Raw genomic sequence first — 20,847 nt, 5'->3', positions numbered from 1 at the left:
TTTCCTGGTTGACCCTTTCATTCTTCAGTAAGATGCTCTCTAGCCTCCATGTATTTGAGTTCTTTCCAAATTTCCTCTTCTGATTTTGAGTTGTTTCAAAGCACTGTGGTCTGAAAATATGCAGGGATTGATACCAATCTTTTGGTACTAGTTGAGACCTGATTTTGACCCAGTATGTGCTCTATTCTGGAGAATGTTCTGTGTGCACTCACAAAGAATGTGTATTCTGTTGCTTTATGATAGAATGCTCTGAATAGGGACACGTGGGTGGCTCAGTGATTGAGCATCTGCCTTCAACTCAGGGCGTGATCCCGGAGTCCTGGAATTCAGTCCTACATCAGGCTCCTCGCAGGGAGCCTGCATCTCCCTCTGCCTGTGTCTCTGCCAGTCTCTCTCTCTCTCTGTCTGTGTCTCTGATGAATAAATAAAATCTTAAAAAAAAAGAATGCTCTGAATGTGTCTATGAAGTCCATCTGGTCCAGTGTGTCATTCAAAGCCCTTGTTTATCTTCTTTTAGGTGACCTGTCCATTGAAGAGAGAGTGGAGTGTTAAGGTCTCCTACTTTTGTATTATTATCAATGTATTTCTTTAATTTTGTTATTAATTGGTTTATATATTTGGCTGCTCCCATGTTAGTGGCATAAATATTTGCAATTGTTAGAACTTTGGGTTGGATGGACCCTTTAATTATGATATAGCATCTTTCCTCATCACTTATTACAGTCTTAGGTTTAAAATCTAATTTGTCTGATATAAGGATTACTACTCTAGGTTTCTTTTGATGTCTCTTAGCATGATAAATGGTTTTCCACTCCCTCTACTTTCCAATCTGGAGGTGTCTTTCAATCTCAAATGAGTCTCTTATAAGCAGCCTATCAGTGGGTCTTGCTTTTTTATCCAGTCTGGTATCCTTTGTGTGTTGATTGGGGCATTTAATCTGTTTACCTTAAATATTAAAAGATATGAATTTAGGGGTGCTTGATTAGCTCAGTTTAGTTAGCTTCTGCCTTCAGCTCAGGTCATGGTCTTGGAATCCTGGGATCAGGCCCTTTATTGGGCTTCCTGCTCAGTAGAGACTCTATTCCTCCCTCTTTTGTGGGCACTTTCTCTTTCTCTATCAAATAAATAGGATATGTTTTTTTAAAGATATGAATTTAGTACTATTGTATTACTTGTAAAGTCACTGTCTCTGTTCTTTTCTTGTCTTTGTTACTTTTGGGATCTCCCTTTGCTTAAAGGATCTCCTTTAATATTTCTAGCAGGGCTTATTTAGTGATTCCAAATTCTTTTAGTTTCTGTTTGTCCTGGAAGCTTTTTATCTCTACTTCTGTTTTGAATTACAGCCTTGCTGGATGAAGTGTTCTTGGCTGCATATTTTTCTTAAACATCGATACTCAGTATTTCTTGTTGGTTTCTTGTGGTTTTTTACTTTAGCTATTCTGACAGTATGAAGTGACATCTCATTGTGGTTTTGATTTGTGTTTACCTGATGATTGATGTTGAGCATCTTTTCATGTGTCTGTTGGCCATCTGTATGTCTTTTTTGCAGAAATGTATGTTCATGTCATCTTGCCCATTTTAAAAAATTGGATTATTTTGTTTTTTGGTGTTAGAGTAGTTCTTCATATACTTTAGATAAGAACCCTTTATCAGACATTTTGTTGATTGTTTCTTTTGCTGTTCAGAAGCTTTTTATTCTGATATAGTCCCAATAGTTTATTTTTGCTTTTATTTCCCTTGGCTCAGGAGACATTGGTACAAAAATGTTATGGCCGATATCAGAGTTACTGCCTTTGTTCTCTTCTACGATTTTTAATGGTTTCAGGTCTCACATTAGGTCCTTAATCCATTTTGAGTTTTTTTGTGTGTGTGTTTGGTGTAAGAAAGCGGTTCAGTTTCATTGTTTTGCATGTTGCTATCCAGTTTTCCTAACACCATTTGGTGAAGAGATCTTTTCCATTGTGTATTTTTAGCTCATATGTTGAAGAATAATTGACCATATAATTGTGGGTTTGTTTCTGGGCTTTCTTTTCTGTTCCTCTTGATCTATGTGTTTATTTTTGTGCCAGTACCATTTTATTTTGATTACAACAGCTTTGTTGTATGTATTGTTATGATACCTCTGGTTTTGTTATTTTTCAAGATTGCTTTGGCTCTTGGGGGACTTTTGTGGTTCCTTACAAATTTTAGGATTGTTTATCCTTACCTCTGTGAAAAGTACTGTTGGTATTTTGATTTTTCATAGGGATTGCATTAAATCTATACGTTGCTTTTGCTCATGTACACATGTTAACAGTGTGTGTTCTTCAAGTTCATGAGTATGAATATCTTTCCATTTGCTTGTGTTGTCTTCAATTTCTTTCATCAGTCTCTTAGTTTTCGGAATACAAGTCATTCACCTCCTTGGCTACATTATTCCCTGGTATTTTATTATTTTTGCTGCAATTGTAAATGGGATTTTTAATTTTTCTTTCTGCTACTTCATTATTAGTGTATAGATACGCAATGGATTTCTGACATCGATTTTTGTATTCTATAGTCTTACTGAATTTATCAATTCTAGTAGGTTTTGTTTTTTGTTTTTTGTGGGTTTATTATTATTATTATTTTTTAGAGTCTTTAGGATAGCCTATATATGGCATCATGTCATCTGCAAATAGTAAAAGTTTTACTTCTTCCTTACCAATTTGGGTTCCTTTTATTTCTTATTTTTTGTCTGATTGCCGTGGCTAGGACTTTTAGTACTATGTTGAGTAGAAGTGGTGAGTGGACATTTTGTCTTGTTCCTGACCTTGGGGGAGAGCTCTTAATAGTTTTCCCCCATTGAGTATGATGTTTGCTTTCTGCTTTTCATATTTGGCCTTTATTATGTTGAGGTAGGTTCCCTCTAAACCTACTTTGTGGAGGGTTTTTACCATGAATGGATGCTGTATTTTGTCACATGCTTTTTCTGCATCTATTGAAGTGTTCATATGGTTTTTATCCTTTTTCTTGTTAATGTGATGTTTCATGTTGTTTGTGAATTTCAACCCACTCTTGCATCCCAGGAATAAACCTCACTTGATTGTGATGAGTGATTTTTTTTTTTTTTTTTTTTTTTTTTTTTATGTATTGTTGGGTTCAGTTTGCTCATATTTTGTTGAGGATTTTTGCATCTCTATTCATCAGACATCTTGACCTGTAGTTCTTTTTTTGTAGTGTTTTTATTTGATTTTGGTGTCAGGGTAATGATAGAATGAATTTGGGAGCTTTCTTTCCCATTTTAATTTTTGAAATAGTTTGAGAAGAATAGATACTAACTTTTCTTTAAATTTTGGTAGAATTCACCTGTGAAGCTGTCTGGTCCTAGAGTTTGGTTGGGTGCTTTTTGATTACCGATTCAATTTCTTTGCTGGTAATCAGTATGTTCAGATTTCTTTTTTTTTTTTTTTTCCCTGATGGACTTTTGGAAGGTTATGTTTCTATGAATTTATCCATTTCTTCTTGGTTGTCGCAGTTTTTTGGCATGTCATAATATTCTCTTATAATCCTTTGTATTTCTTTCAGTTTTTCTCTTTTTTTCATTCCTGATTTTGTGTGTTCTCTCTCTTTCCCTCTCTCTCAAATGAATACTGCTAAGATTTATCAATTTTATTGATCTTTTCAAAGAATCAGCTTCTGGTTTCTTCTATTGTTTTTTTTAGTTTCTATTTCCTTTATTTCTACTCTATTATTTCTTTCCTTCTACTGGTCCTGGGTTTTGTTTGTTCTCCTTTCCTAGCTCCTTAATTTGTAAGGTTAGGTTGTTTATTTGAGATTTTTCTTGCTTCTTAAGATAGGTCTGTGTTGTTATAAAGTTGTTACTCCTTAGAACAGCTTTTGCTGCATCCCAAAGATTTTGGACTGTTGTGTTTTCATTTTCATTTGTTCATGTATGTTTTTATTTCCTTTTTGATTTCTTGGTTGACCCATTCATTTCTTAGTATCATTTTATTTAACTTCTGTGTATTTGTGTTCTTTCCAGATGGTTTCTTGTGTTTGATTTCTAGTTTCATACATAGCCTTGTGGTCAGAAAAGATGCATTCAGTCTTTTTTAATTTGTTAAGACTAGTTTTGTGGCCTAAAATGTTATCTATTCTGGAGAATATTTTGTGCTTACAAAGTATTAAGATGTTTTAAGGTGGAATGTTCTAAATTTATCCGTAGATCCATTTGGTCCAGTGTGTCATTCAAAGTAACTGTTGATTTGTCCATTGCTATAAGTGGGGTGTTAAAGTCTCTTATTGTTACTGTGTTATTCTTCATTAGATTTTGCATATTTGTTATCAGTTGATTGCTGTATTTGGTTCTTCCCATGGTGGGTGCGTATATATTTGTTAAATCTGTTGGATTATCTCCTTTATGTATTGTCCATTGTCTGTTGTTACACTCCTTGTTTTATAGTCTGTTTTGTGCTTCCTACTTTTCTTACTCCTACTTATCTTTCTTCTTAAAGAATTGCCTTTTAACGTTTCTTTTAGGGCTAGTTTAGTGGTCTTGAAGTCCTTTATATTTTGTTTGGGAAAACTGTGTGTGTGTGTGTGTGTGTTTCTTTTAAAAAAAATTTTTTTTAATTTTTATTTATTTATGATAGTCACAGAGAGAGAGAGAGAGAGAGAGGCAGAGACATAGGCAGAGGGAGAAGCAGGCTCCATGCACTGGGAGCCCGATGTGGGATTCCATCCCGGGTCTCCAGGATCGCGCCCTGGGCCAAAGGCAGGTGCCAAACTGCTGTGCCACCCAGGGATCCCTCTTTCTCTCTTTTTAAAGATTTTATTTATTCATGAGAGACAGAGAGGCAGAGACATAAAGGGAGAAGCAGGCACCCTGTGGGAGCCTAGTGTGGGACTCAGTCCCATGACCCTGAGATCATGCCCTGAGCCAAAGGCAGATACTCAACCACTGAGCCACCCAGGTGCCCCTTTGTCTCTCTTTCTATTCTGAATGATAGCCTTGCTGGATAGAGTATTCTCTACTGTTTTTTCCTTTCAGCACATTGAATATATCATGCTAGTCCCTTTGGCCTGCAAAATTCTGCTGAAAAATCGAATAGCTTTTTAGGGTTTTCCTTGTATGTAACTGTTTTTGCTTGCTGCTTTTTATTTTTATTTTTATTTTATATCTACTTAAGGCATGGAGCCCAACATGAGGCTTAAATTCATGGCCCTGAAATTGAGAACTGAGCTGAGATAGGAGATCAAGAGTCGGATGCTTAACAGACTGAGCCACCCGGGCACCTCAACACTCTTGCTGCTTTTAGAATTCTCTATCACTTTTTTTTTTTTTTTTTTTTTTTTGCCATTTTGATTGCTATGTGTCTTGGCACATACCTCCTTGATTTGATTTTTTTGGGGGCTCTTTGTGCCTTCTGGATCTGGATTTCTGTTTCCTTCCCCAGATTTGGGATGTTTTCAGCTATTATGTCTTCAAATAGATTTTCTGCCCCCTCTTCTCTCTTTTTCCCCTTTTGGGATTCCTGTAATGTGAATGTTAATACATTTGATGGTGTTGCTGTGTTCTCTAAGTCTATTTTCACTTATTTTTTTTTTTTTAAGATTTTATTTATTTATTTGAGGGAGTGGAAGAAGCAGGCTCCCTTCTAAGCAGGGAGTCTGAATTGGGGCTGGATCCTGGGACTCTGGGATCCTGACCTGAACTGAAGGCAGACACTTAACCAACTAACTGAGCCACTCAGCTGCTCCTATTTTCACTTTTCTATTACTAATTTTTCTCTTATGTTCAGCTTGATTGTTTTCTATTACCCTGCCTTCCAGGTTGCTAATCCATTCCTCTGCTTTATCTTGTCTATGTATTCCATCTATTCATTCAATATATTTTTGATTTTAGTCATTAAATTGTTTATCTTTGGCTCTTTTATGTTTTCTATCTCCTTGTTAAGGGTTTCCTGATGTCTTTTACTCTTTAGTCTACTGCATATCTTTATGACCATTACTTTAAATTCTTTATAGGAATTCTGTTGCTTTGAGTTTGTTCTTTCATTTAGGACATATTCCTCTGTCGTCTTCTTTTGTCTGACTCTGTTTCTATGTGGTATGACAGCTACATCTCCTGCTCTTAAAGTGGTGGTCTTAGGAAGAAGAGGTCTTGTAGTGCCCTTCTGTGCAACTTCTCCTGTTTTCCAGAACCTGGTGCTTAAGAGGTATCTTGTGTGTGTTGTGTGTGCCCTGCTGTTATGGCTGAACTGCTTTTGCCTTCGGTGCAGTCATCTGCAGAGTTTCTCTTTTTCTGTTGTGGACAGGATATGGTCCTTGTGTTGTAATGGGGCAGTCTGGGCTGCTTGGGCTTAAGTTGAGTCAGACCAGATGTTTACCAGAGCTATTGTAGGCACTTTCTGTGCATTGTCCCCTGAGAAGGTTTCACTGGTGGGTGAGGTCTGCAATCAGATCAGCTATCTGGGGCAGCCCTGGTGGCCCAGAGGTTTAGCGCTGCCTTCAGCCCAGGGTGTGATCCTGGAGACCCAGGATTGAGTCCTGCATCGGACTCCCTGCATAGAGCCCACTTCTCCCTCTGCCTGTGTCTCTGCCTCTCTCTCTCTCCTTTTGTCTGTGTCTCTCATGAATAAATAAATAAAAATCTTTAACAACAACAAAAAATTACTTAAAAAAAAAGTCAGCTATCTGTCCTCAGTCTACTGCTGGAACCAGTCTTGATATGTGTGTGGTGATCTTTCTCCCTCTTTGGAGCAAAAGTCACTTTGGAGTGGCGCTGGACCTTGTCAGGACTGCTTGCATAGTGCTAAGCTTGTGGCACTATTTTGGATCAGTTCTGACCAGGAGCATATTGGAAGGGGTGTGTCTGTAGCAGAATGTGTGGCAGTGTGCACTGTTAGCACACTGAGTGTGCTACTGAGTGTCTTTGCCCTACTGGTCCCCAGAGGTGTTTGTGTATTTAGGCTGGGGGTTAGGGAAGGGAAATGGTACCTGCCAGCTCCTTTGTTCCTGAAGTCTCCCAGAGATCCCTGCTCCTCTAGCACATGCCCCAAAATTAGATAACAAATCTCCCTCCCACATACCTTCAGTGGTTTTCAAACTGCTATTTCTATGTTGTATCTCTGGGGTTGTTTGTTGTGTTGTCTCTTTAAAGATAAGGACTCCATTTCCTCTTGCCCTTTCAGCTCTGCCAGAGCCAAGCCCACTGATTTTTTTTTTTTTTTAAAGTTCCAGGTGTTATGCCCGAGTAATTGTATGAATTTGTGAAATTTGGCCCCTCTGGTTTTCAAAGCCAAATGTCATGGGGGTTTGTCTTCCTTGTGTCTGGGGTGCCTGGTATGAGGGTCTGTTTCCCCTCTCTTCACCTTTGGAGTCCCTCCCTTTTGCAGACTATCCTATGGTTTCATTTAGCTTCTGACCGTGTCTCTGCCCTTCCTAACCTCCTTGATGTGGCCTTTTTTCCACGTTTAGCTGTGGAGTATTTGTTCTGCCAGTCTTTGATCCTTTTCTGGGTTTTCACACTTAGGTGAGTGTTATCTAGGTGTATCCCTATAGCGAGGTGAGCTTAGGGACCTCCTGTTCTGCTTTCTTCCTCAGAAGGCTTTTATCAACATTTTGGTTAAATAACGTTTATTGTTGAGTCAGTACTTTAAAATGTTTCCTTTTTTTTTTTTTTTCCATTTTACTAGTAGATGATGATATTGATGATGAAGAGTTTTATGATGAACATTTAGAGGCTTATTTTGAGCAACTAGCTATTCCAGGAATGATATATGAAGACCTAGGACAGGAACCTCCAGAAAATGATTTTAAATTACCTACAAGTGATTCATGTCAGGTATGTTCCAATTTTATGGTTTTTCAGAAATTTGACTTTAGAAAACTATTACTGGTCTCATAAAACATAAACTTTTGGTTTTCTTTGATCTGTTTTTCAAGATAGAAAGTGATAAGAAATACCTTACCCATCCTTTCTTGCTGCTTCTTCCTTTTCCTTCCTCTGCAGAAAAATTGAAGAATATCACAGTGAATGTGTGTATGCCCCTCATCCAGATTAACCAGTTGTTAACAATTGACCATCTTTGTTTTCTTTGTCCTTCCATGAATACTTTTTTTGTGTATCATTTAAGAGGAATTTGCAAGTATTTTGACATTTCACTATGATACTTTGACATTTTCTCCTGCAAATAAAGCTATTTTCCTGTATAATCTCAATTGTATTACTAAGTTTGATATAGTAATGTAAATGAATATGCAGTCTGTATTCACATTTATCCGATTGTCTCCAAAATGTCCTTTACTTTTATTGTTTTTGATCTAGGATTTAATCAAGGATTACAGTTGCATCTGGTTGTCCTGTTTCTTTAGTATTTCAATTTAGAGTAGTTCTTCATGTCATTGAAGTTTTTGTAAAATGGCCAATAAGCTAGGTGTATCTCATTGCTTTTTTCCCCTCCTAATAAAAGATTTTGGCAAGAATTCATATAAAGCATTTTTATTACAAACAGATAAAGATTAAACATAAGGATATTGTGTGCTTTTGTCTAGACAGATCTAGACATCTGTTCGTCCCGCTATTGATGAAGTTGTATTTGATAATCTTGGTTAATGTGGTATTGGGTAGATATCTCCTTCTGTAGGTGCCTTTCTTTTTTCCTTTGTTATCTATGAGTAATCTGGGGAATGGTGCATTAAGGCCATGTGAACTTTCTGTTCCCGAAGAACCTTTCACAAACTGGATTTAGTATCATTGCTGAAGCCTTCTAGAAACAGTTATTTCTATGGTGGTTATAATGGTGATATTTCCAATTCTTTCTACATTAATTGCCTGGCATCGTTTTGTCAAGAAGTCATTCTCTGTTTCTTATGTTTCTCCCCTAAAAATGGTTATAATTTAAAAAATCAATACATCTATTTTTTCAACAGGCAAATGAAAATGGTAGTTTAAACTATAAGTCTCAAGCAGAAAATAACAGCTCTCCGATTTCTGATGGCTCACACTCTTCAGGAAGTTCTGAAACAACCCACAAAGAGTCTGAAGTAGGCCATGTTGTTTGTCTGCCTGGGATCAGTAAGTATTGAAATATGACTTGACTGTTCTTAAATTCTGTTTGATTTTGCCTTTTCTCTTCAATTAATTAATTAAATTAAAGAATTAATTTCTTTGGTATAATGTAACCTGTATTAACCATTGTATTCCTTCAGATTTTTAAACAGTCTAAAACCTTTCAAAAGAATACCTTAGTAGTATTAGACATACTGTAGTGTATATTGCATGCGTTGCTTATTACGAATGAGTGTATTTTATTCAGACATTTGAGAATTAAAAATTCTCTGTGTGGTCAAAGTTTGTTGCACTTACTGATGGTTACTTTTTCTTATATGCAAATTGCTGTATTTGTCATATGATTGCTAAATACTAGGTTTGCATAAACTTGAGTGGCAAGAAGCAGTTATATTACTGAGACTTTGACATTGCTCTGTTTTTTTTTTTGTTGTTGTTGTTTTTTTCAGGTAATTTTATAGATACTGAAGATAGTAGAAGGCACGTAGGTGGTGTATTATCACTTTCTTCTAGTACTCGGGGAATTGAACAAGAGAACGAAAGGGAAGACAGTTTGAAGGGCATTGTCCCACATCATGGCAGAGTAAGTTTATATGCATTTTCTTCAGATTTTCTATGAAAAGGATAAAGTCTTTTGTGTCAGTATTTTTTTTTTCAAAGCAACAACTGTTGATTCTGGAAAATGTATAAAAAGTATTAAAGCTTCCCTACTGATAATAGTTTCTATGTGTGTGTATGTATCTTTGAGATCACTAAGATTATATTAAATATACAATTATATACTTTTTTTTTAAAGATTTTATTTATTCATTCATGAGAGACAGAGAGAGAGAGAAAGAGGCAGAGACACAGATAAAGGGAGAAGCGGGCTCCATGCAGGGAGCCCGACATGGGACTCGATCCTAGGTCTCCAGGATCCCACCCTGGGTTGAAGGCGGCGCCAAACCGCTGAGCCACTGGGGCTGCCCTATACACATTTTCTTAAATTTAAGTGTTTCTTGACCTGCATTTAGATCATTCATTTGAAAAGTTCTTCAGCTTAGTATCAGAACATTAAATAAAAAGGCAAACTGTTCATTTTTAACTTTGCTCAAGCATGTTTTCCATTCTTGGTTTTCTGTCTGTTATTCCTACACTTCAAACTTGGTAGTTATTTCTGACTCTCACCAATTCTTCATCACCTTTTCAAAAGTAAATGTATGTCTTAGGATTCCATGATGACTTTTAATTTAGAGAGTCTGTCTGTGTTGGTATATGTAGAAATAGTTACTCCTCTTCATAGTAATCCTTTGAGTGATTAAGGCAGTAAGTAATGATGGGATTGTCAATTTAAAGACAGTGAAGCTCAGAAAACCGAAATTTCTTTTTTCTTTTTCTTAAGATTTTTAATTTATTTATTCATGAGAGACAGAGAGGCAGAGACACAGGCAGAGGGAGAAGCAGGCTCCATGCAGGAAGCCTGACTTGGGACTCGATCCCAGGTCTCCAGGATCATGCCCTGGGCTGAAGGCGGTGCTAAACCGCTGAGCCACCCGGGCTGCCCAAAAAAACAAAATTTCTTTCAATGTGTTCTCAGGAATGTGTCTTCGGTTTATTGTTTCCTGTTTGTTTCCTTTACTATTGTTCAAGTTCAAGATGCTTTACTATCTCATGTGTGATTTATGGTGCCATCTCAAGTATTTTTACTATTCTGTTATATTTGTCAACACCAGGTTAATCTTGTTACAATAGCCTTTAATGTATATAATATATATAAATATTCCCTATGCCTCATTGTTTCAAGTTAATAATCCTTAAAATGCTTTATAACTTGGCCTCATATTAATCTGTTTTTCTCTAATATTTCTACAAATTTCTATTTCTACAAATTTCTACAAATCCCTATTCCTATTTTGTTTTCTTTCTTCCTTGATCCAGATTATGATCATCTTTCCAATCTTTCATAAAGTCCCTGATTACTTTTCAGTAACTCTAGACTACATTTATTTTTCTGAATTCTTATTACACAGATTGTATTCTTTTTTTTTTATTTCCACAGATTGTATTCTACAGTATAGTACTTTATTATATATAGGAATATTTTACTTATCCAGAAGTTGCCTAGTCAGCAGCTTCAAAAATTTCTTGGACTCATCCAAAGAACCAGTTATGTACAAATACAGGGCAAAGCCTCTTGCCTCAGGTAACTGGAACAAGTGTTCAGAGTTCATGGATTTTTTTCTTCTAGAACAGTGCTATGGACACCTCGTCTTATGTATAGTCCTCTGAAAGTGAGGAGTTATAATTCTAATATATTTAGTTAATAGTCCAGCCCTCAGCTGATTAGAGGAAACCAATGAGAAAAAAGGAGACAGTGTTTGTTAATCTTGACTTTGTCAAAATGTCATATTTGATAAATTTTATGTCTGTCTGTCCACGGATATTTAATTTTAGGCTAATGACCTTGTTCTGTTAGAATTATTTTTCTAATTAGCAATTACTTGTTAAAAACCAATAGTTTTAATATTGTTGAATATTCACAAATTACTCACAAATTGCTTGGTATCTTGGTCAGGCCATTTTAACAAAAAATCCTTGGTACCTTCTTGGTGATAGGTATATGGTACTTGGTATTGTAGGTCACACAAAGATAATCTTCCTTCATGAAACATAACGGAAATAGCCAGATTCTGGAGGAACATTTAGGCCCCAGGAACACAAAGCCCTGAAGCCTTCAGCTGTGCTTGAAGGAGGGCATCGAGTATGGAGGGATGGTGAGAACTGGCCTCTGTCTGCTGAGCTTCCAGACAGTGTGGAATAAGCACTTCCATTAAAGCTTTTTTGCTTGGTTGAGGGGGAATTCCTACCTGTGGGTCAGCCGTAATGTGTGTTACATTATTTCATGAACAGTCTTATTTTTCCCATATGATAAGGTCATGTAGTTTGTGTTACCATGAGGTGACAACATTCTGTCCTTTTGGCAAGATTAGCAGCCCATTTTCCTTAATTACATCTAAGGAATTCAAAAATTATAAGTTACTAATTTTGAGTTCCCAAAATTTACTGTAATAGTAATATAGTATAATAGTAATAGTCTACTATTGACTGGAAGCTTTACTGATAATATAAGTAGTGATAAACAAATCTTTTGTATGTTATATATGTTATATATTTACAGTAAAGAAAGTAAAGTTATTAAGGGAATCATAAGAGAAATACATTTACAGTTCTGTACAGTATAAAAACAAAGATCCACATATAAATGGAAAAAAAACAAAAAAACAAACTTCCTAGCTTTTATCTGGGGAAAAAATTATCTTAATTTTTGCCTCATTTTTTCCCCCCTGTTAGAGTGTGCACATCACATGTCCTTGCGCCAGTAAAGGAGGAGGGGTATAGGGAGCGAGAATCTCAAGTAGGCTTCATGCCCAACATGGAGCCCAACACAGGGCTTGATCTCACAACCCTGAGATCATAACCTGAGCCAAAATCAAGAGTCAAATGTTCTACTGACTGAGCCACCTGAGAGCTCCCTTTCCCTCATTTTTTAAGGACAGTTTAACCAAATGTAAGATTCTTGGTAAGTATTTTTCCCTCTCAGCACTTTGAACGTATCAGCCCATTCATTGCCTTCTGGCCTGAAGGGTTTCTGTTGTGAAATTTGCTGGTTATCTTTCTGAAGATTCCTTGCATGTGACAAGGAGCTTCTCTTGCTGTTTTTAAGATTTTCTTGTCTGTCTTTTGACAGTTTGATCATACTGTCTCGGTATGGGTTTCTTCAAATTCATCCCACTTGGAGTTTGCTGAACTTTGATGTTCAAATTCCTGTCTTTCGTCAAATTTGGGAGGTTTTCAGCCATAATTTCTTTGCCTTTTATCTCTCTTCTGTGTTTTCCAGAAAGTGCTGTTGGTCCCCAGTGTGTTGATGATATTCCATAGGTCCCTTAGACTCTGTTCCTTTTTTCTGAAGCTTTGTAATTTCAGTTGTCCTATCTTCAGGTTTGCTGTATCTTCATCCTGCTAGTGCACATCTGTTTTTTAACCCCTCCGGTGCATTTTTCACTTCAGTTATTGTACCTTTCAGTTCCAGTATTTCTTTATGGCTCTTTTAAAAATAAACTCTTTATTGTTACACATTCTATGCATTGATCATTTTCTTGCTTGTCCATATCTTCTTTTAGCTCTTTTAAAATAACGGTCTTAAAAATGCTCAAAGTCTTTTATCTCATAAGTCTGATGTACAGGTATGTATGTTCTCTGTTGATTTATTTTTTTCTTTTGAATGGAGCATGCTTTATTTTTTTTTTATTTTTTATTTTTATTTATGATAGTCACACAGAGAGAGAGGCAGAGACACAGGCAGAGGGAGAAGCAGGCTCCATGCACCGGGAGCCCGACGTGGGATTCAATCCCGGGTCTCCAGGATCAGGCCCTAGGCCAAAGGCAGGCGCTAAACTGCTGCGCCACCCAGGGATCCCCTGGAGCATGCTTTCTTATTTCTTTGTTTGCCTTGTGTTTTTTTCTTTGTTGCATACTGGACATTCCAATCTTATGTGATAACTCTGGAAATCACAATCTCCCTTTTCTCTAGGGTTTGCTTTTTAATTTTTGTATCATATGTCTATGCAGGGATGAGGATATGGTGGAAATTAAGATTTTACAGGTCTTTTCTTAGCCTGTATTTTTTTCCTGGACATGTGCAGTAAGTCTCTTAACTTTCTCTATCCATGGTTGTTTTAGAATACTTAAAGAAATAGCTATGACCCCTTTAAATATGGTGGAGGTCACTTTAGCTGGTGGGGGTTGAATCACTGGTGACCAGGCTCCGTGCCTGCAGCTCTGCAGTCAGAAGCTGCAATCTATAGTCAGAACACAGAAACCTGATAATTGGAGACAAAATCCTTACTGCTTCTCTGGCTCCAGCAAACCATACTAAAAACAGGGGTTGCCCTCCCCACGATCGTCTGCCTTGGAGTTCAGGGTGGGTAGCCATGATCATTCTGAAGCCTGAGTGATGGACATTATTTGCAATTTGTCAGTCAAGCTTTTCTCTGGTAGCTCTAATTGTTCAAATAGATTCCAGAGTTCCAAAATAGTTACTTCAGAAGTTTTTGCCAGTACAGTACAGTGCTTGTCTGGTGGAAAGGCAGATTCTTGGTGCTTTCTCCTCTGCCATCTTTTCTGATGTTACTTCTTGTTATTTCTAACTTTATAGGCTTATTATAATCAGTATCTGGTCTGAAAAATCTAACCCTTCTACATCTTTTGAGTAAAAGTGTATATTTATATGTGTGTTTCATGGACATAAGAAAAATGAAAACTAAATGTGTTTTTTTGAAGAATCTTTGGTTTTAAGTTATTAAGATATTTAGTACATTATTCAAAATCTCTATGATCACTTTTATTTATTTTTAAGATATTATTTATTCATTCAACAGAAAGAACACAAGCAGGGGGAGAGGCAGAGGGAAAGGGAGAAGCAGGCTCTCAACTGAGCAGGGAGCCAACACAGGGCTCAACCCTGGGATCTTTACCTGATCCAAAACCGAGAATTCGCTAATCAACTGAGCCACCCATGCATCCCATATGATCACTTTAACTTTTATGTACTAGATGTATCAATTGCAGAAAAGATGAAACAAAGTTTCCAATATTTTTTTAAAAGTTTTTTTTTAACTTAATTATTCATGAGAGACATAGAGACACAGGCAGAGGGAGAAGCAGGTTCCACGCAGGGAACCCGATACGGGACTCAATCCAGGACCCCGGGTCACAACCTGAGCCAAAGGCAGATGGTCAATTGCAGAGCCACCCAGGTGCCCCAAAGTCTCCAGTTTTTTTTTTTTTTTTTAATTTTTTTTTTTTTAATTTTATTTATTTATGATAGGCACACAGTGAGAGAGAGAGAAGCAGAGACACAGGCAGAGGGAGAAGCGGGCTCCATGCACCGGGAGCCCGATGTGGGATTCGATCCCGGGTCTCCAGGATCGCGCCCCGGGCCAAAGGCAGGCGCCAAACCGCTGCGCCACCCAGGGATCCCCCAAAGTCTCCAGTTTTAATTGAATTTTTACCAAGTTATTTTTGCACCTCTGATTTTTTTTCTTTATGTACTTCTCTGCTCTGTTTACTGATTTTTTTTTATGTACTTCTCTGCACTGTTTACTGAGTATGAGATTATAGAATCATAACCTCATTAATTTAGAGTACTTTGTTAGTAATACTGCCGTTTTTTTTTTTATCCTGTTTAGTGGCTTCTAATCTTAAATCTTAAATTCTCCTTTGTATGTTAGTTTGATACCCTTGCTTTTTGTATTTTGTGTATGCTTGTTATCTTCTTTTGTATCCCCTTTACATTTTTCTTTATCATTTGTTTAGAGGGTTTCTAATAAATAGTATGTGGCTAGGTTTTACTTTTTAAAAATATTTTATTTATTTGAAAGAGAGTGTGTGCCAGCCCACACAAGTGGTGGTAGGGGAAGCCATTGGGGAGGAGCAGAGGGAGAGGGACAAGCTGACTCCATGGTGAGCATGGAACCTGATGTGGGGCTCCATCTCATGACTCTGAGAGCATGACCTGAGCCAAAATCAAGAGTGGGACACTCAACAGACTGAGTCACCCAAGGGTCCATAGGTTTTACTTTTTAATATAATCTGGTCCTTTGTTTTTTGGATGAACTAGTTAATCCTTTAACACTTAGTGTAATGGTTAATAATCTTGATTTTTAAAAAATATTTACTTCATTTAATATTTACATTATTTTTATCATGTTTAAAATTTTTTTTTAAAGATGTTATGTGTTGGAGTGAGAGAGCACCAGAGAGAGCACAGGAGCAGAGAGGAGGGGTAGAGGCAGAAGCAGGCTCCCCACTAAGCCAGGAGCCTGATGTTGGCCTCAATCCCAGCACCCTGGGATCATGACCTGAGCCGAAAGCAGATGCTTAACTGACTAAACCGCACACGGGCCCCTTCAAAAATTTATTTATTTGTTTGTTTGTTTGTTTGTTTATTTTTAAGCCAAACCTCAAAGAGAACACTTTAATTCTGGCCTAACAGCTCCAGGTGCAATGTCTGGGGACAGACTCTGGGTACAATGCTGTGTGGCAACCACTCACTCACACATGGCTCTGAGAAGGCCCCTGAGGGGGACTTACCTTCAGGGGGCTGAGCCAAGGAGGGAAGGGGTGGCCCCAGAGCAGGGGGCAAGGGCGGCAGGCAGGAGGGGAAAGTGCTACTTCTTGGCAAAAGAGATCTTCATGGCATTGTTCTGGGTGATCTTGAAGCCCTGCAGTGCGTTGCGAGCGGCCCCTGCCTGTACCTCATTGTCAAACTCCACAAAGGCAATGTCGTGCCACCCAGGGTCCAGTCGTACCTCCTTGAAGCCAGGGAACTGGTTGAAAAGTATGGATAGCCATGAGCTTATTGGTCTCCTCGGGCAGGTTGGTGAGGAATAAGAAGTGATTTGGTGGACTTTCTGAAAGAGGCTGGGCTGGTGGCATCTGCCCCGGCATAAGCTGCTGTGAGAGCATGGCCCCTGGCGGGATCTGTCCAGGTGCCAGGCCTGGAGGCGGGATCATGCTGGGAGGCGGCATGTAGGGAGGCTGGTCTGGCATGTGATGCATGAGTCATTGGGGGCCTACCCGGGACAGGGCCCGGGATAGGGCCCTGGACAGCCCCCACCACAGGGGCGGCGGCCACACCCTGCACTGCCTTCTTGGCTGCTGGGGTCTCCTGGCTCTTGGGCTTCCTCTTCTCCCACTTGCGGTCCTGCTCCACGAAGGTACCCTTCATCTTGGCAATAATATCCGAGTCAGTCTTGGCATACTGAATGCTCATGGGCTTGACGTAGAAGGGAAAACCCTGCATGGAGCGCAGGGCATTGGTGGCACGGCTGACCTCCTTGAAGATGACAAAGGCCTGGCCCCTCATCTTCAAGCTTCGAGATACCAGGATATTCAGGATCTGGCCAAACTGGGAGAAGATGGCATAGAGGGACTTCTTCAGCTCATCCTTCTTGATCTTCTCGTTGAGGTTGTTGATATAAATAGTGTGATTGGGGCAGGTCTCGGGAACTGCCATGGAGAGAGGTGCCGAGGTAGAGCTGAAAGAAGGGGGAAAAGGTTAACTTCAGCCCCGGGTTTCTCCAAATCCTCTGCCCTAAAGCAGGCTTAAGGAGCTGCTCAGGGATGTTCCTTCCAGGAGGAAGTATGTGGAGAGGAGGGAAGGAGGTACAGTTAGGAAACAAAGCGAAAACAGGATACCCCCCTTCAAAATTTTTATTGTACTATTTAGCCTGCTGTCCCCCTCCCCCTTCCATCTTCCTTCCTTAAGCATTTAGAATGTCTTTGATTTTTTAAAAATTTATTAGACGTATATTTTTCATATTTTAACACTTCTGAAATCAATATGTGTCATATAGTTACTATATGTCATAGTTTAATGTTCTCTCTTGGCACATACAATAATGGCATCTTAAAATCAGTGTTTGGATTCTATGAGGGAGGCTGGTTTTCCGTTATCTGAAGGGCATTTTTTCTCTTCCTTAATTCATTGTCAGACATGTTTTTCAGCCATTATTTGAGATGACATCAGCATGTTTCCACTAGGGCACTTTGTTGCCTTTTTGTTTCTCTTAGATGCCAATAAGATGGGACTTTGAAATTTTTAAAATTTTCAAATAAACCTATTTATTTGAGAGAGAGAGAGCGCGCATGCAGGGGGGAGACCTGCAGAGGGAGAAGGAGAAGCAGACTCTGCTCACTATGCAGCCTGCCATGGGGCTCGATCCCAGGACCCCAGGATCAGATGCTGAACCACTGAACCAACCTGGCTCCCTCAAATAATTTCATTATCTCCTTTCAAAACCCCACCTCCTAAGAGAACTTTGGGTTGCTTTTCCTTTTTCTTTCTCCTCCCATTTCTTAGCTCAAGTGTTGGCTGGGAGAGTTACACTGTCAGAATATAAACAAAAACGTATTTTGTGTTTAGATTTAAAAGCAGGCAGCCCTGGTGGTGCAGCGGTTTAGCGCAGCCTGCAGCCCAGGGCGTGATCCTGGAGACCCGGGATAGAGTCCCACATCAGGCTCCCAGCATGGTGGCTGCTTCTCCCTCTGCCTGTGTCTCTGCCTCTCTCTCTAGCTGTGTCTCTGAATAAATAAATAAAATCTTAAAAAAAAAAAAAAACTCTCAAAGCAAAAAACTCTTTATGTTATTTATTATTATTTATTAGATCACAGCAAGGAAGCTCCTCTGTTATGGAGGGAACCCCAGCTCAGAAGTGGGTCATCTATGAAAGGGTTTAGTACCAGGTTCCCCAGTGACAGTACATGTGTGTGGGTTTGCCGGGCTGACTGTTGAGGCCTCATGTCACCGTGTTGTCATTTAGCCTGGGTGGGATTCTGACATAGAGGCTTGCAATCATAATCCCACAGATGCTAGCTTGGCCCCATTGGCTCCTCAGCCAAGCACATAAAGGATTCACATGCATTCCATCAGCAAGCAAAGGGACTCTGGAGACTATTACCTGGCTGCATTCTTTATTCAAGGCTGTTTTAAGTAGCTTTACTGAGGAGATCGCTAGTTGGCAGCATTCTGACTTTTATTTTTAAATTGAAGTATAGCAGATATACAAGATTATATTGATTTCAGGGGTACAACATCATGATTTGACAATTATGTATGCAATGATATGCTCACCTTGATAAGTGTAATTACCCTCTGTCACCAAAGTTAGTATGATATTACTGTATTCTCTGTGCAGTACTTTTTATCCGTGTGACTTACTTATTTTATACCTGGAAGTCTGTACCTCTTAAACCTCTTCACGTGTTTTACCCAACATCCCTTTACCCTCTTCCCATCTGGCAATTACCAGTTTATTCTCTGTATTTATGGGTCTGTTTCTGTTTTGTTTTTTAGATTCCACAAAGAAGTGAAATCATATGGTATTTGTCTTTTTCTGACTTAACTTTACTTAGCACAATACCCTCTGGGTCTATCCATATTGTCACAAATGGCAGAATCTTTCTACAACTGAGTAATAATCCTGTGTGTAAGTGTGTAAATCACATCTTCATTATCCATTCATCTATTGATGGACACTTGAGTTGCTCCTGTACCTTGGCTATTGTAAATAATGTTGCAGTAAACATGGAGGGTGGATATATCTTTTTAAATTAGTATTTTCAGTTTCTTTGAATAAATACCCAGCATTGGGATGGCTGAATCGCATGGTATTTGTTTTTACTTTTTGAGGAAATTTCATATTATTTTCCATAGGGCCTGTACCAATTTACATTCCCACCCGACAGTTGCACAAGTGTTCCCTTTTCTCCACATCCTCACCAACACTTGTTTCTTGTGTTTTTTATTTTAGCCATTCTGACGGGTATGAGGTGATACCTCATTGTGGTTTTGATTTGCATTTCCCTAATGAGGATTGATGTTGAACATCTTTTCATGTGTCTCTTGGTTATCTGTAGGTCATTTTTGGAGAAATGTCTGTTCATGCCTTCTTCCCATTTTTCATATGGACTGAGTTTTTTTTACTGTTGAGTTTTAGGAGTTCTTTATATATTTTGGATATTAAGACCTTTTTTGATATATGATTTATTTATACCTTTATAAAGGTATACCTTATACCTTTAGTAGATTCATTTGTCATTTTGTTGATGTTTTCCTTCACTGTGCAAAAGCCATTTAGTTTCATGTACTCCCAGTTGTTTACTTTTGCTTTGGTTTCCTTTGCCTAAAGAGACAGATCTAGAATACTGCTAAGGCTGAAGTCTAAGAGATTATTGCTTATGTTTTCTTATAGGAGTTTTATGCTTTCAGGACTTATGTTTAGTTCTTTAATTTGTTTTGAGTTTATTTTTGTATATGGTGAAAGCAGGTGGTCCAGTTTCATTCTTCTCAATATAGGCGTCCAGTTTACTGAAGGTGTAATTTTTCCCCATGGTATATTCTTGCCTCTTTGTCATAAATTTATTGACTATATAAGTGTGGGTTTATTTCTGGATTTTCTATCTGTTCCATTGATCTTTGTCTATTTTTGTGCCAGTACCATAACTGTTTCTTTTTTCTTTTTTCTTTTCTTTTTTTTTTTTTTATTTTCCAGTATTCTTGACACCTAACATGGGGCTTGAACTCACAACCTGGAGATCTAAGGTCTCATGCTCTACTTGAGCTGCCTCGGTGCCCTGTAACTGTTTTGATTACTATGCTTTGTAGCATAGTTTGAAATCTGGTATGGTAATACGTCAAGCTTTGGTTTTTTAATTTATTGTTCTAATTTAAATTCAGTTAATTAACATATATTATTAGTTTCAGAAGTAGAATTCAGTGATTCATCAGTCTTATATCCAGTGCTCATTACATCATGTGCCCTCCTTAATATCCATCATCCAGTTATCACATCCCACCACCTCTCTTCCCTCCAGCAACCCTCAGTTTGTTTCCTATGATTAAGTCTCTTACAGTTTGTCTCCATCTCTGATTTCACCTTGTTTTGTTTTTTCCTCTTCCCCATGATCATCTGTTTTGTTTCTTAAATTTCACATATGAGTGAGAGTCTATGATATTTATCTTCCTCTGATTGACTTATTTCACTCAGCATAATACCCTCTAGCTCTTTCCATGTCTTTACAAATGGCAAATTTTTTTTTTAAGATTTTATTTATTTATTCATGAGAGACAGAGGGGGGGGCGCAGAAACACAGGCAGAGGGAGAAGCAGGCTCCACATAGGGAGCCCGACATGGGACTTGATCCCAGGATTCCAGGATCACGACCCAGGCCGAAGGCAGGTGCTAAACTGCTGAGCCACCCAGGGATACCCC

At 38.4% G+C, this 20,847-nt stretch overlaps 1 protein-coding gene and 1 pseudogene across 5 annotated transcripts in view; one reads left to right on the top strand and one right to left on the bottom strand.

Moving 5' to 3' along the window:
* Positions 1–20,847, top strand: part of CEP192 (centrosomal protein 192) — a 159,794-nt gene that overhangs the window by 30,955 nt on the left and 107,992 nt on the right. For 3 of the 5 annotated variants that reach the window (XM_041767443.1, XM_041767437.1, XM_041767454.1), the window contains 3 exons: positions 7,659–7,807; positions 8,896–9,040; positions 9,484–9,617. In XM_041767443.1, the coding sequence (XP_041623377.1) occupies positions 7,659–7,807; positions 8,896–9,040; positions 9,484–9,617 (428 nt within the window). The remainder of the gene's footprint in view (positions 1–7,658; positions 7,808–8,895; positions 9,041–9,483; positions 9,618–20,847) is intronic. The other 2 variants (XM_041767448.1, XM_041767440.1) reach the window with 1 other exon arrangement.
* On the bottom strand, positions 16,243–17,304 carry LOC121497727 (annotated as a pseudogene).

Source organism: Vulpes lagopus, chromosome 1 (assembly GCF_018345385.1).
Source record: "Vulpes lagopus strain Blue_001 chromosome 1, ASM1834538v1, whole genome shotgun sequence".
NCBI classification, from domain to species: domain Eukaryota; kingdom Metazoa; phylum Chordata; class Mammalia; order Carnivora; family Canidae; genus Vulpes; species Vulpes lagopus.
Note: the sequence above shows the minus strand (reverse complement) of the source record. Positions and strands in the feature narration are given on the sequence as shown.